The following is a 14,830-nucleotide window of genomic DNA, read 5'->3' as shown; positions in this document are numbered from 1 at the left end:
CGGTACAATGAAAATGTCCTGTAAAGGACTGTTTTTCAAGGGAGAAAAGAAGAAGCATGTCCGTCCTTGTGCATTCTAGATCCTTTTGAAAATCCTTTTGCTCGTCGCTCGTCGGCGAATTACATGAATTTACAAGAGAGGCGTTGGAGCGTAAAGTCAGAGCCGTGCAATGCAATGTAAACGGGACTAGTTGAAAGGAGTCCGCGTGCGCGCCTACATTTCGTAAGCTCGAAAAAGCTCTCGAGTCTTTAGAAAACGCATGTATATCTATATATCTCGCATGTCCCTTGAAGTGAATTTATAATGAGGGTAAATTTTTCCGAATCTTCCCTCACAATTTCCCTATTTTTTTTTCTTTCTCTTCGAATTTATATCTTTATCAAAATACTCGTGTTCGATTCGCCTCTTTAATCATGGTGTCTACTAACTGGAAAATCCGGGAAAACCGGAAAATAGCCGGGAATTTAATTTGACCGGGAAAAACCGGGAATAAGCCAGGAATTTTATTCCAAACCGGGAATTTTTTTCAACAAATTAAAAAAGTTTTATTATTTTAATTTGTTTTTAAAAAATCGCTTTTTATTTTAATTTTTCATAGATATTTATATACTGTTCTCTAAAGAATTAGTAAAAAATAATGAATTTGATAGTAAAAAATCAGTCACTGATTCAAATAGAATATATAAATAAATTAAAAAGAAATTATTGAATTAATTAAAATTTTGTGAACTTCAACTGAAAATAATTAAATTTATTAAAGAATTTCATTAGAAACTTTTTAACAAATCGAATTTTTAAAGTATTTTAATTTAATAATTGATAAATAATTGAATTTCATAAAGAGTCACATTTTAATGTATTCATTTCTTTGTGCGAAGATGAATAATTTAAATTTTTATTAGTAAATTTGGAAAAAGATACACACTTAAATTTTTTTAATAAAATTGAATTTTCGCAAAGTTTTTTTCAAAATTCTGAAAAATAAGATTTTTGAAATTTTTCAATTCTGTTGTTTTCAAGATAATTGAATTTTCATAAAGAAATAATTGAAAATTTTTGAAATAATTGAAATTTCTTTACATTCTATTAAAAAAAATTTAATTTTTTAAAAGAATTTTATTTAAATTTTTCGAAAATAATCAAAGGAAGTTAGTCACCGTAATTATAATTTTTGTTTTAAAAATTTCTTCGCGATATATTCAATTATTTTCCTAAATAGTAAAACTCATTGCAGAATTTCAATTATTTTTAATACAATTTTAATCAAATTCCTCGAAAAATGTAATTATTCTTAAAAATTTTAATTCAATTCCTCGATTGAATTCAATTATTTCTAGACACTGTAAAAAAAATTCTTCTCAAGAATTCAATTACTCCCATAAATAGCAAAATTCTTTTGAATATTATTTTTAGAAAAATATTCTTCTTAAGAATTCAATTATTTTCATAAATTTCCGTAAACTTCTAAAAATCAATTCAATTATTTTCAAAAGTAATAAAAATTCTTCTCCAAAATTCAATTACACGGAAAAAAAAAGTACGTGAATCCTTCCTTGAAAGTGCTTGACTTTTGGATAGGACACAAAATACAAGGCTGTTCCATATACTTTTTATTAGAAAATATAAGAAAGTCCTAGAATTATTCTACTACTAGTATGGGCAACAGTGTTTTTTAAATTTTAACGAAAAGTCATTTGTTCAGTTTTATAAAGTACGTGAAAAATTAGTTGACTGCGCTTGAAAATTCTGTAGAGCATGCGCAGTGTGCGTTGCGCGTTTCTACCCAAGGTAAATGCCAGCTGATCGTCTGTTTCCGTTTGTGTTAATTTCAGATGTGAATATACTATTATTTTATGAAAAACAAATAGTGTTAATATATATTTGTCTTCAAGAATTGACTTTCAAAAAAATATTTTTTATTTTGTGTTTCTCACAAAACAGAATGTTATATAAGTCTCAGTTTTCAGTGAAATAGCATGTCTCAGAAGTCGTGAAAAATTTCACCATGTGGTATATAAGAACAATTCGATACGTACTTTTAAGTGTTAAGTGTGTGTTTATATTTAGGTTATACGCGAATATATGTGTGTGTTATAGGTTAGTTCATAAGTGTTGATGAACGTCGAAAAGTGATACAATAATTGTTCTTTGTGTGTGTGATTAATTATCCAAATATGTGAATGAATGAGTGAATTTCAGAAAAACTCTGTGAACAAGTGGAAATTATTTTTTTATTTTACAGTTTTTTTGAAAGTCAATGAAATTCTCAAGCAAGGTACTAGAAATTTTCATTGACTGCTTTTGAAACTCTCATGCAAAAGTACTAGACTGTTTTTAGTATTTTGTGTCGTATCCAAAAGTCAAGTAGCGAGTCAATGAAAAATTCACGTACTTTTTTTTTCCGTGTATGTTTAAAAGTTTTTTTAAATACTGAAAATTTCAATTATCTTTAGAATTAATTAAATTCTTCTCCAAAATTCAATTATTTTCAAAAATTTTAATAAAATTCTATGCAAACATTTAATTATTTTCATAAATAATAACATTCTTTGGAAGGATTCAATTACTTTTATAATTAGTAAAATTCTTTGCAGAAATTTAATTGTTTTTAAAAATTTTAATAAAATTGAATTAATCAAATTTTTAATTATAATTATAAACAGACAAGATTATTTAAAAAAATTTTTTAAATTCTTTGTTTAATTCAATTATTTTCCACATTTTTAATTAAAATTTTTTAAAAAAAACCTTATTTTCAAAAAATTTAAAGAAACTTGTCAAAAGAATTTAATTATTCATAAAAACTCAAATAAAAAATTTGGAAGCCATTTGTAGATTTATTTATGTTTGAAATCAAATAAATTTAAATATTGATTAGAACAAAAAACCGCGAAAAAATTAGGACAAAGCCGGGAAAAAAACCAGGAATTTTGTTCAACGAAAATAGTAGAAACCCTATTTAATTTCTCCAGTTTCTCGTCAATGTATTCAAATACATTTATCTTGTATTTTTTGAGATGCATATTATTATTTATATTAATAGCCAATAGTTGAATAAATAAATTTTATTTTGTCTTAATTTGAGAAAATTTTCAATAAATAGAATTTAAATAAAATAAACTACTTCATAATGGTGATTATAATCGCTGGTAATTACAATAATTAGTAATTTCAATAAATTTTAGTAAAAATCGCTAGTAGTCAAAGTCGCTGATATTTATAATCGCTAGTAATTATACTGCCTAATAATTTTAATGTCTGGTAATTATAACTACTATAATTATATTATTAGCGATTATAATCGCTGGTAATTATAATCGCTGGTAGTTACAATCGCTGGCGATTATAATCGCTTGTAATTTTAATTGCTGGTAATTATAAACTTTAGAAATTACAATGGTTGATAATAATCTACGCAATCTGTGCAGGTGAATGATAAGTTCCTCCGTATAGGCCAGTTGGTCATTAAAATGAATATTATAACCCATCGGGTCAATAAAATGATCATTATTGCCCTAGGGCAATAATGATCATTTTATTGACCCGATGGGTTATAATTTAAGCCCAACTAGGTTGTATATATTTTTTGCCCAATTGATCAATATAGTGCCCATTATTACCCAAGGGCAATAATGATCATTTTAATAATGGTCAATAAAATTACCATTATTGTTATAATTTTCATTATTGTTATAATTTTCATTATTGTTATAATTTCAGTCCAATTGATCAATAAAGTGCTCATTATTAACCTAGGTCAATAATGGTGAATAAAATCATCATTATTGCCCTAGGGGGAATAAATAGGCACTTTATTGACCTGGGCTAAAAAGATGAAACAACAGACTGCAATAAATATCTGAAATAAATTTTCGAACTTTCAACGGTGAATATTAAGAGAAGGAGAAATAGTAAGAGAGAGAGAGAGAGAGAGAGAGAGAGAGAGAGAGAGAGGGAGAATTTTATAGAAATAATTGAGTATTATTCTGAAAAATGGTGTGTTTTTTTGTGGCGATAGAAAAAAGAACTGTTCCCTTTTCTTCATAGTATTTAACAGACCTTTAAAGAATTTCTCTTATAGTTGTAAGACAAGCAGTTGTCTTTTGTTTTCTTTACAATTTTCTTATCCTTGTCGATTTCGTTGAAGAGATTGTTCGTTTGGAAAAGTTTTTCAATTAGTCGACGCTCTCTGCGACGGGTGAGGAGTGGCCTCGCAACTCAGCAAAGGACCTGATGGAGAGAATGCAACGACTCTTGAGATCCTTTCCAACCCATTATTTAACACCCAGAATGTGAGGGAGTAGTTTGCTCTGTGATGGTTATAAAACTCGCAGAGGGAAATATATATAGAGAGTAGGGAGGGGTGGGGGGGGGGGGGGGCAGGGAGATAAATGAGGGGTTTTTCTTTCCAATAAATCGAATCGATCCCAAGTTCCTGGGCTATAGAGATCGATTATTGTTATTATTGTATATAACGTTTCGAAACTTGCAGTGCAAATGACGGGATGAGAGGCGAGGAAAGAGAAGTGAGTGATCTTATGGCAGCAGCCTGCAAATTTTATCCGACGTGATCATTCGGATTCAGAATCAATAACAATTCTGGCTTGATCTCTTCTTTGAAATCATGATTTTTTTTTTTTTTTTAAATTGTAGCCATTGAGAGGGAAAAAATATGGATTGTCCGGTTATTGACGAGAGAATGAGGATAGGAAACAAAGATAAAGAATTTTTATTTTAATAAAATTTTTTTCTGGAATATGACAAAAAAAAAATGTTTATTAAATTAAGTTAGTTTTAACAATAATTTGGTTGAATAATTTTTTGATTTTCAAGTAAATTGTTGATAATAATTAGAAACTTATTATTTTTTAATAAGGAGGAATAATTAATAATATACACGGAGAGAGAATATACATTAAATTTTGTAAAAGTATTTTACAAATTGGGGAAAAAGTGCGACAAAGCGAAATTTTGATATAAAAAATACTAAACTTTAAAAAAACTTATGTGAAATTTAGTATAATTATATCAAATATCAAGAATATTAATTAAATTCTAATATAACTTTACTAAATTTCACAAATCTTTTTTTAAAGTTTAGTATTTTCTATTTCAAAATTTCGCTTTGTCGCTCTTTTTCCCCAATTTGTAAAATACTTTTACAAAATTTAATATATATTTTCTCTCCGTGTAGATTATATCTTTTTAATTTAAAAAAATTTTTTTTTTATAAATAATAAAACTCATCGCAGAATTTCAATTATTTTTAATAAAATTTGAATCAATTTCCTCAAAAAATGTAACTATTCTTAAAAATTTTATTAAAATTCGTCAAAAGAATTCAATTATTTAACAATTTATTGATAAAATTCTTTATGAGAATTCAATTTTAAGAAACATGCAATTATTCAATAAATTGTTTTTTTTTGCATTTAAATAATTGAATTCTAGTAGAATTTTCTAATAAAAATTGATTAAAAAATGAATTTCTGTTTAAATTTTATATTATAATTGAATAATTGAATATAATTGAATTTATATTATAATTGAATATTAAAAGCATTCGAGAGTGAATTTTTAGAAATAATTGAATTTTTAAAAGGTTTCAAATTAAAATCTTAAAAAATCTGAATTATTCATACTTTTAACTAACAAAAAAATTAATTAATTAATTAATTAATTTTTTTAAGAAATTATTTTTCAAATTATTACAGAAATTCAATTATTTTCAAGAATAATAATATTCTTCGCAAAATTTAATATTGTTCGAAAATAATAAAATTCTTCTTAGGTACTTAATTATTTTCAGAAATAATCAAATTACTAATTAAAATTTTTATTAGTTAATTTAAAGAACGATACACACTTAAATTTTTTTAATAAAATTGAATTTTTTCAAAGTTTTTTTGAAAATTCTGAAAAATAAGATTTTTAAAAACTTTTAATTATGTTGTTTCAAGATAATTGAATTTTCATAAACAAATAATTGAAAATTTTTGAAATAATTGAAATTTCTTTAAATTCTATTAAAAATAATTGAATTATTTTAAAGAATTTTATTTAAATTTTTCGAAAATAATCAAGGAAAGTTAGTCACCGTAATTATAATTTTATTTTTAAAAATTTCTTCGCAATATATTCAATTATTTTCATAAATATTAAAACTCATTGCAGAATTTCAATTATTTTTTAATATTTTACAGGAATTATTCAAAAAATGTCATTATTCTTAAAAATTTTAATACAATTTCTAGAAAGAATTCAATTATTTCTAGAAACTGTAAAATAATTCTTCTCAAGAATTCACTTACTACCATAAATAGCAAAATTCTTTTGAATAATTATTTTTAAAAAATATTCTTCACAAGAATTTAATTATTTTCATAAATTGCATATTGTTCAAAAATAATAAAATTCTTCTTAGGTATTCAATTATTTTCAGAAATAATAATACTCATCGCATAATTTCAATTATTTTTCATACAATTTTAATCAAATTTTTCGAAAAATGTAATTATTCTCAAAAATTTTATTAAAATTCGTCGAAAGAATTCAATTATTTAAAAATGTTTTAATAAAATTCTTTATGAAAATTCAATTTTAAGAAAAAATTCATTTATTCAATCAATTTTATTTATTTTTATATTCAAATAATTGAATTCTTGTAGAATTTTCTAATAAAAATTGATTCTGTAGAATTAATTTTTTTGAAAAATTTTAATTGAATTTTTTTTTGGAAATTATTTGAAGTTTTTACTTTTTAATATATTATATATTTAATATTTTAATTGAATTAGTTAAGGTTATTATTAAGAAAAATTGTAATCGAGAAAAATATTTTGTATAGAGACACTTGTATATCCAAGTTTGTAGGCTGAAGACGGGTGTATAAAAAAAATATAAATTTTTTTTCATAAAAATATATTCCTGGAAAACTTAAAAGATAACAATATTTCTATGAACTAATGTAGAATAATTTAAATTTTTTTGAATTTTTGAATTAAATTAAATTTAATCTTGAATTATTTTACACATTTCATAAATTCGCAATTATTCTTTGAAAGATAAATAATTTTTATTTTACTAAAATGTTTTCCTAGAATATGGAAAAAAATTATTTATTAAATATTAAATTTATTAAATATTTAGTTTTAACAATAACTTTTTTATTTTTAATTAAATTATCAATAATAATAGTAACTTATTATTTTTTTAATAAGGTGAAAGGATTAATAATAACTTAAATAAGTTAATGTCTAATAATTTAAATTCTTTTCAATTTTTGAATTAAATTTAACATAATCTTGAATTATTATTCTACACATTTAACAATTCTTTATTTATTCTTAGAAGATAAAGAAATTTTACGAACTTTTATTAATTCCAACATTTGCCATAATTATATTAGTTCAAGAAATTTCAAATTTACCGCCACTATTCAATTTTTGTTTCGCGTTATTGGTACACCTGCTCGCGCCAATTCACTATAGTTTCATATTCCTAACGGTTTCAAGTGCGGGTGGTAGTGAATAAGTTTCGTTCCGCATCGGAAAGAAGAAAAGCTTTTTTCAAAATGTAGAATCCCAGAAAAGAATTATTTTATCTATAGTTTTTTGTATTTAAAGTTTGTAAATCGATAAATTTAATATTTTCATTGAAAACGAACTTCATTTTTGAGACGACTATATTTGAAAATGTCTCACTGTAATGGTACGTAAATTAATTTATTTCGATCTTATAGTTTAGTTGTAAAATTTATCTTGAAGAGGGAATATTTAATAATAATGTGTGTAGATTAATTTATACCAAGAGCGTTATATTAATTACCCTCATCAGTGGACGATTAATTATATTTTGCTTCTGGCGTTTGAGAAAGTTAAATCACCTCTTGGCGCTCGTGGAACACGTGAGTTTGCTAATTTCGCGTATAAATTCCCCTGCAAGCCCTAACAATTTTGTATTAAATTAAAATTCATAAAAGTGTTATATTAGTGAGCAGTTAATTATGAAAATCAAATCTCAAATTTTAGTTTGCGAATCCATGCGCCCCCTGTAAAATTTTACTAGTTACGGTAATGTAGAAGTCTCGGGCCCCCGGGAAGTGAGCCTACGGCCCTGGTATAGTGTCATGGCGGATGCGAAACTAACGTCACGTCACGTGATTACAGTCGTAGAGTGCAGAACGTGTAGAACAAAATGCTGGCAAATAACCAGCATGTTTAGTTTTATCAGTTTTTTTAACAAATTTGGATCTACAGTCATACAGTGAAAAGGAAAAGTGTCGGAAAATGGATTTGTGGCATTTGTCACGGCGTTTGTCACAGAATTCTCGGGATAGATATGAAATAGGTAAAGTTGACTATTTTGAACGATAAATGTATCTCTTTTTACGATTCACGGTATATTTTCCTATTTCCTCTTGTTATTTTTTTTTTGTCAATGAATTCTTCGAGGAAAATCGATTCAAATTCCGTATGCGATAAACCTAACCTTAAAGTTCCGAATTCGAAAAGTGTCAATACAAGGAGTTTATCCATTCGTTTTTTGCTATTTTTTCGACAATTCCCATGTGTGCTTGCATGTAAATAATAATTAAAGAATTTTCTTTTTCCCCTGGACGCAGCTATTTGCCGGGACCGCTTGTTTATTCAAGTCTCACACAAAGGTTTGTTGAATAATCTTCCTTGAATATACGCAGTGCTCTATATATACGTAGAAATATGTTTATTTTTTTCTGAAATGTCGCATGTTTGTTTTGATTTCCAAATAATGTTAAATAGAAGTTTTATTTGTTTAATTTAATTTTTTTAATTTTTCTCTTTTTTGCTAGTAAAATACTTTAATGAGTCCGTGAATGATTGATGAGAAATGCCATGCTGCTTAATTGAGTTTTGTTAGTCTTGTTCATTGCAATTACTTTCTCAATCTCAAGACACTTGGTTTCTCTACAATCAATCTCTCTCTCTCTCTCTCCTTCTCTCTGTCTATCGTTTTTGTTCTCCACCCTCAATTCCGTTGTCTGTTTTCCGCAGCCTACTTTGTATATACCGACGAACTCGATATCGTTGACTCTGCGTAATTTCTCAGCCTCTCGACGTCTTCTTGCAGGAGAAACGTCTCGGAGCTTCTAATATATACATATATTTGTAAAGGCAATCCTGGATTTCCAGCTTTTCTCATCTCTCGAAGCCACCCCCGCCGAGTCACACTCCTTCAACCTTTCCACCCTCTTCTTGCTGAGTATATACCATAATGCAATTCCCTCTAGTTTGTCTTCGACAATTGTCCCGCGTAACCTGTTATCCGCATCGCATTTCACAAAAGATGCTTTCTAACACAAACCTTTCTGTATTATTATATACATTTCTGTATAAATTATTATGTGTAATTTTAGTATTTTTATTATTTAATCGCTTTCTTCTTTTTTTATATTTTTCTCAAGAAAATAATAAAAAGGAAAATATAATAAATAAAACAAATTAAAATTAAATAATAGAAAATTTTTTCATAGTTTTAATTAATTTTTCAATAATACAAAAATTATTATTTTTTTTTACAATAAAAATAAATAAAACGAAAATTAAATAAATGAATCTAAATAAATAGAAAAAAATAAAAATAGAAAAGTTATTAAATAAACAAAAATGAATAAATCTAAATAAATAGAGTAATAATATAAAATAAAATAAATAATTATTGAAATTAAAATACGTAAAAATAAATTAAAATTAAATAAAAATAAAAAAAAATTTCTTAAGAAAAATACAAGAAGAAATAGAAGAAAATAATTGTCTTCTTCTAGCGCAAAGAGAGTGCGTGTCTTTTTGAAAAGAGTTCCGAGACTTTTATTTAATTTTTAATGAGCTGAATTTTTAATTATATCAAAGACAGTTTTACTTGTTTTCCTTTTTTTGGGTGTTTTTTTTGTAAAAATTAGGAGAATACTAATTGGAGTTGCAAGTTGTATATACTCCAAGCATTGCCTAATTGGAACCATTTGTTTGCGGCATGATAATAATTACATTAACCCATTAACTGCATCTGTATGTTCCTACTGTTTGTGTTACTTTGTTAGATATACATGAATATAATACGAAACTCAATGTTTCGCGTCTATTTTTTCACAATCACGAGGTCATTACCACACGTTGCTAAATTTTACAATATTTCAAAAAGCAATGATTTTGGAAAAAATATTTCTACCTATTTTTCTACAGTTTTTGCTTTCAAAATATTTTTTACTTTTTATTATTTTATTTTATTATTTATCAGGGTTTCCATAGGTCAGGAAAATCAGGGAAGTTAGGGAAAAGTTAGGGATTTTTATTAAAAATACTGAAAAAATTTAATTTTTGTAATTCATAAAAAAATTCTGATTTTTTAGTGTCATTTTTGTTTGCCTCATAAACTATGAAACTACCATGAATTCTAATACAAAACCTTTAAAATTTTCTTCTATTTCTTACCAGAATGAATTTTTTAATACTATTTAATTATTTCAAAAGTTTTAATGAAATTATCTTGATAAATAAAAAGATTCTTCACAAAAATTCAATTATTTTTAAAAATTTGAACGAACATTTCGTCAAGAATTCAATTATCTTTATAAATAGCAAAATTTTTCGCCAAAAATTAAATTATTTTCAAAAAATTTAAATAAAATTTTTTGCAAAATTTCAATTATTTTTAAAAGTTTTTCGCATTTCAATAATTTTTAATAATCACTATTTTCATAAAATTTATCAAAAAATTTAATTATTGAAAAAAATTTTTTGATAAAATTCTACGAAAACATTTAATTATTTTCATAAATAATAAAATTTCATTTCGGAATTCAATTATTTTCACGACAGAATTTTAAATAGTTTTAATACAATTTTAAATAAATTCCTCGAAAAATGCAGTTATTCTTAAAAATTTTATTAAAACTTGACGAAAAAATTCAAATTTAAGAAACATTCAATTATTCAATAAAATAATAAAATTCGTTGCAATTATTCAATTATATTCATAAATAACTTTTAATTCGTCTCAGGAAATCAATTAATTTCAAAAAATCTTCAAGTAATTCTGCAAAAGAATTCAATTATCTGGTTAAACAACAAAATTCTCCCCATAAAATCAGTTATTTAAAGGAATTTTAATAAAATTCTTTTCCAAAATTCAATTATTTTCATAAATATCAAAATTTATCACAAGAATTCAATTTTTTGAAAAGTAATAAAATACTTTGCAGAAATTAAATTATTTTCAAATTTTTTTTTTAAATTCTCGTTAATAATTAAATTAATTTTTATAAATAGGTAGCGAAATTCTTTTCAAGAATTAAATTATTGTCAAAAATTTTAATAAACTTCTTGTCAAAATTTCAATTATTTAAACAAAATTTAATAAAATTCATCGCATGAATTATTTTCAAAAATTGTTATAAAATTAAATTATTTTCATAAATTATTATTTATTTTTGTACTTAAATAATTGAATTCTCATAGAATTTTCTAATAAAATTTGATTTAAAAATGAATTTCAGTTAAAATTGTAAATAATTTAATATTAAAAGCATTTTAGCATGGATTTTTAGAAATAATTGAATTTTGAAAATGTTTCAAATCCAAATATTTGGAAATCTAAATTTTTCGTTCTTTTAAATAATAATTGATTTAAAGAAGAATTTTGGTTAGAAATTCTAGAAAATAATAATTGAATTTAAATGATGAAAATAATTTCGAAGAAGTCAGGAGTAACAATATTCTTATATAAAATAATTATTTTATCCCTGGGTTATTATCGTTAATTATTATAAAAACATGAAGAAATTGATTGCTCCGAGTCGAAGACTCGGAGTGATCGATTTCTTCATGTTTTTAATAATATTCTTAGAAGTTATTAAATTTCAAAAGATTTGAATTTGAAATTTTTGAAAATCTTAATTTCAATGGAAAAATAATAATGATTAAATAATTATAATAAATAAAACAATTGTTTTCGAATTATTTTACAATTAAAGAAATTCGCAAATATTCGAACATTTTTTTGATTTATTTTTTATTATTTATACTTTCTAGATCAATAATTAAAATAAGATTATAAAAAATGTTGTTTTGTTTTCCCTTGTTAAGAATTAATTTCTTTAATATAAAAAATAATTATTTTAAATAAAATTCTAATTAAATAAAGTAAAAAAAAAAATATTGTCGTTTATTTAAACGTTCAAAACTTGTGGATTATGTAGAAAAAAATTTTTTTTCTCTCAAGAGTTGATCATAAATTCCACTGATGTTTTAACGATTATTTTATTTCTTTTTTATCAAATAAATTTCAAAGGAAACATATGGCAAGTGTAAATTTTTTATATATGGAAATATTTACATATAATGTAAAGTCATTGTATAATATTTTACGTCATATTTTAAATATTATAGGCGGTAGTACCTACAATATTAAAATTGAAAGAATGGAAAAATAAAAGTGTAATTTTTTTCCCCTTTTTTTTCTGGGAAATATTTTCTCGCCCTTATGTGTGACGAAATCCGTTACTTTCAATCAAATTTCATGTATGCTCAGTGTATATATGTACTTTCACTGCATACGAAGAAGATCACATTCCACTTGATAAGTTTTCCCGCAAACAGTTATCTTAACGGTTACACACACACGATGTACAATTTATGTGATTGCCTCTCGAAATTGATTCGAATCTTATCCACCTTCTTTTCATTGAATGAACAATCACGCGATGATTTCTTTTTTTTTTCCTTTCTGGATCTCTTTCATAATTCTTTTCATATTTTTATTACATTAACTGATTGTTTTTTCTCAATTCTTCACATAGGAATTTTTTTTCAATTTATTTTTTTCATTTTTTTCTTCAATATATAGGTCAAAATAATTCAGATTTTTTTTTACTTATTTTATTTGTTTATTTATTATTCATATACTTATTTTATTTATTTATTTTTACACTTATTTTATTTATTTATTTTTACACTTATTTTATTTATTTATTTTCGTATTAAATAATTTTAGTGTGTGGTATAAACAATTCGATTTTTTTGTTGATTCAGTAAATAATTCGATAAAATAGACGTGAAAATGAAATTCAGTTAGAAATAGTATTCGTGGTCCTGTGGTTAGAGTGCTCGACTCACCGTGCGTAATGCTAGGTTCGAATCCCGGTAGTTTTAAAATTTTTTCAGATTGTTCGGAACTTAAATTGGCGCCTATTAGTTTATCGCTTTTATATAATAATTAGTGGCTGCTAATTGTGAATTAATATTAATGGTAATTAAAACTAAGGGTAATTACTATTAATGGTAATTAATAATGATAGTATCAATTATATTTAATATTAAAAATAATAATAATAATAATAATAATAATATAAAATAATGATTTTATCACTCGATCGTCTTTAATTATTATATAATAATTATTATTATAATTCTAAAACAATAGTTAGTTTTTGACTCTTTGCTTAAATAATAAACGTGACGGTATTTATTAAAATCTCGTATCTCGTATCTCTCATATTAAATTTTATCATTCCAAAATTATAATAGGTTCGGTGACTCTTTTGTAATTTTTTTTCCCTCTATTTTCTCTCATTTATCTCGGATTTAATTCGACGTGCGCTTCACTGTTCAACGAGCTTTAATTAGTGACGTCAGCGTGTCGTCAGGTCAATCCAACGATATTTTGAGAGAAACCGGAGAGAGAGATACTCTTTCAGTCCTTCATGACCCGCGCAGTTTACAATGTTTTATACCATCAAGGATCCATTTGCCTCAAAAATATTGTTTCTTTATTATAAAGTGTTTGTGTGTGCATGCATAATTAACGTAAATTTAACCCTGGAATTTTTATTGTGAAAGTTTTAAGTGTAATTTCGTGGGGAAATTATTTGTATAATTACTGATGTAGAGGATAATTTTCTCTTATTTTTATTTTTTGAGGTTTGAAGTTAGCGTCGGCGCTAAGCAACGAAAACTATTTTTTTTTTTTTTTTTTGGGGGAATGGAAATATTTTTTGACACTATTTATTCTATTTATAAAAATTTTAGAAAAAGTTCGTTTGTTTTGTTCATTTTTTTTCGTTGTTTTTTTTAAAGCGTTTTCGACGCTCAGCGACGACGCTTATTTTATGAACCTAAAAATTAATAATAATATAGTGACAGTTGTTTACGAGTTAATTTGTCATTTAGGGTTTCGAATTAAAGAGGATATTTGAAAAGAAGAAGGGCATAAAAAGTGATAGTATAAATTAAAAATGCCATTACATTTAAAGGAGAATTTGTGCAAGTTAAAGAAAGTTATTAAAGAATTTATTGATGTTTCGTATGCAAATTTACTTAATAAAGAAGAAGGTCAGAGTTGAAATTGAGTGAATTTTTTCTTTTTCTAATGAAGATGGACATCGTTCGAGGTTATGTGAGTGTCATTCTCAGTAGAGAGATGTACATATAATTGAACTGGAATGCGGCTTTTTTCTAAAAATGAAAATGTTCAAATTTCAAATTGCTTTATTTTTAAGAGATTAAAACAGCTTCTTTTGTTCTTTCGCAAGATTTTTGTAAATTATCAGAAAATAGTAATCACTGACAAAATTAAAAGCAGGTTGTTTTTTTTTAATTTATTCAAGTCCCGGAAGTTAGCGTCGATACTAAGCGTGAAAAACAATTTTTTTTTTAACAAAATCGAAAAGAAACAATTTTTTCGAAGATTTTAGGTTATAAAAATGCCATAAAGGTTTTTTTAATTTTTAAAGGAGGGAAATTAGTCACATTTTTATCTCTAAAAACCTCAGATAATATTTTTTCGGAACAGGATTTTC

At 24.7% G+C, this 14,830-nt stretch overlaps 1 protein-coding gene across 3 annotated transcripts in view; it reads left to right on the top strand.

Annotated features, from left to right (window-relative positions):
* Positions 1 to 14,830, top strand: part of LOC122498878 — a 110,967-nt gene that overhangs the window by 48,819 nt on the left and 47,318 nt on the right. For 2 of the 3 annotated variants that reach the window (XM_043606869.1, XM_043606871.1), the window contains exon 3: positions 8,624 to 8,665. The exons of the other annotated variant lie outside the window; for it this stretch is intronic. In XM_043606869.1, the coding sequence (XP_043462804.1) occupies positions 8,624 to 8,665 (42 nt within the window). The remainder of the gene's footprint in view (positions 1 to 8,623; positions 8,666 to 14,830) is intronic. 3 annotated transcript variants of the gene reach the window in all.

This window comes from Leptopilina heterotoma, unplaced genomic scaffold (assembly GCF_015476425.1).
Source record: "Leptopilina heterotoma isolate Lh14 unplaced genomic scaffold, ASM1547642v1 Lhet_160, whole genome shotgun sequence".
NCBI lineage: Eukaryota > Metazoa > Arthropoda > Insecta > Hymenoptera > Figitidae > Leptopilina > Leptopilina heterotoma.
The sequence above is the reverse complement of the archived record's forward strand: the minus strand, read 5'-3'. Positions and strand labels throughout refer to the sequence as shown.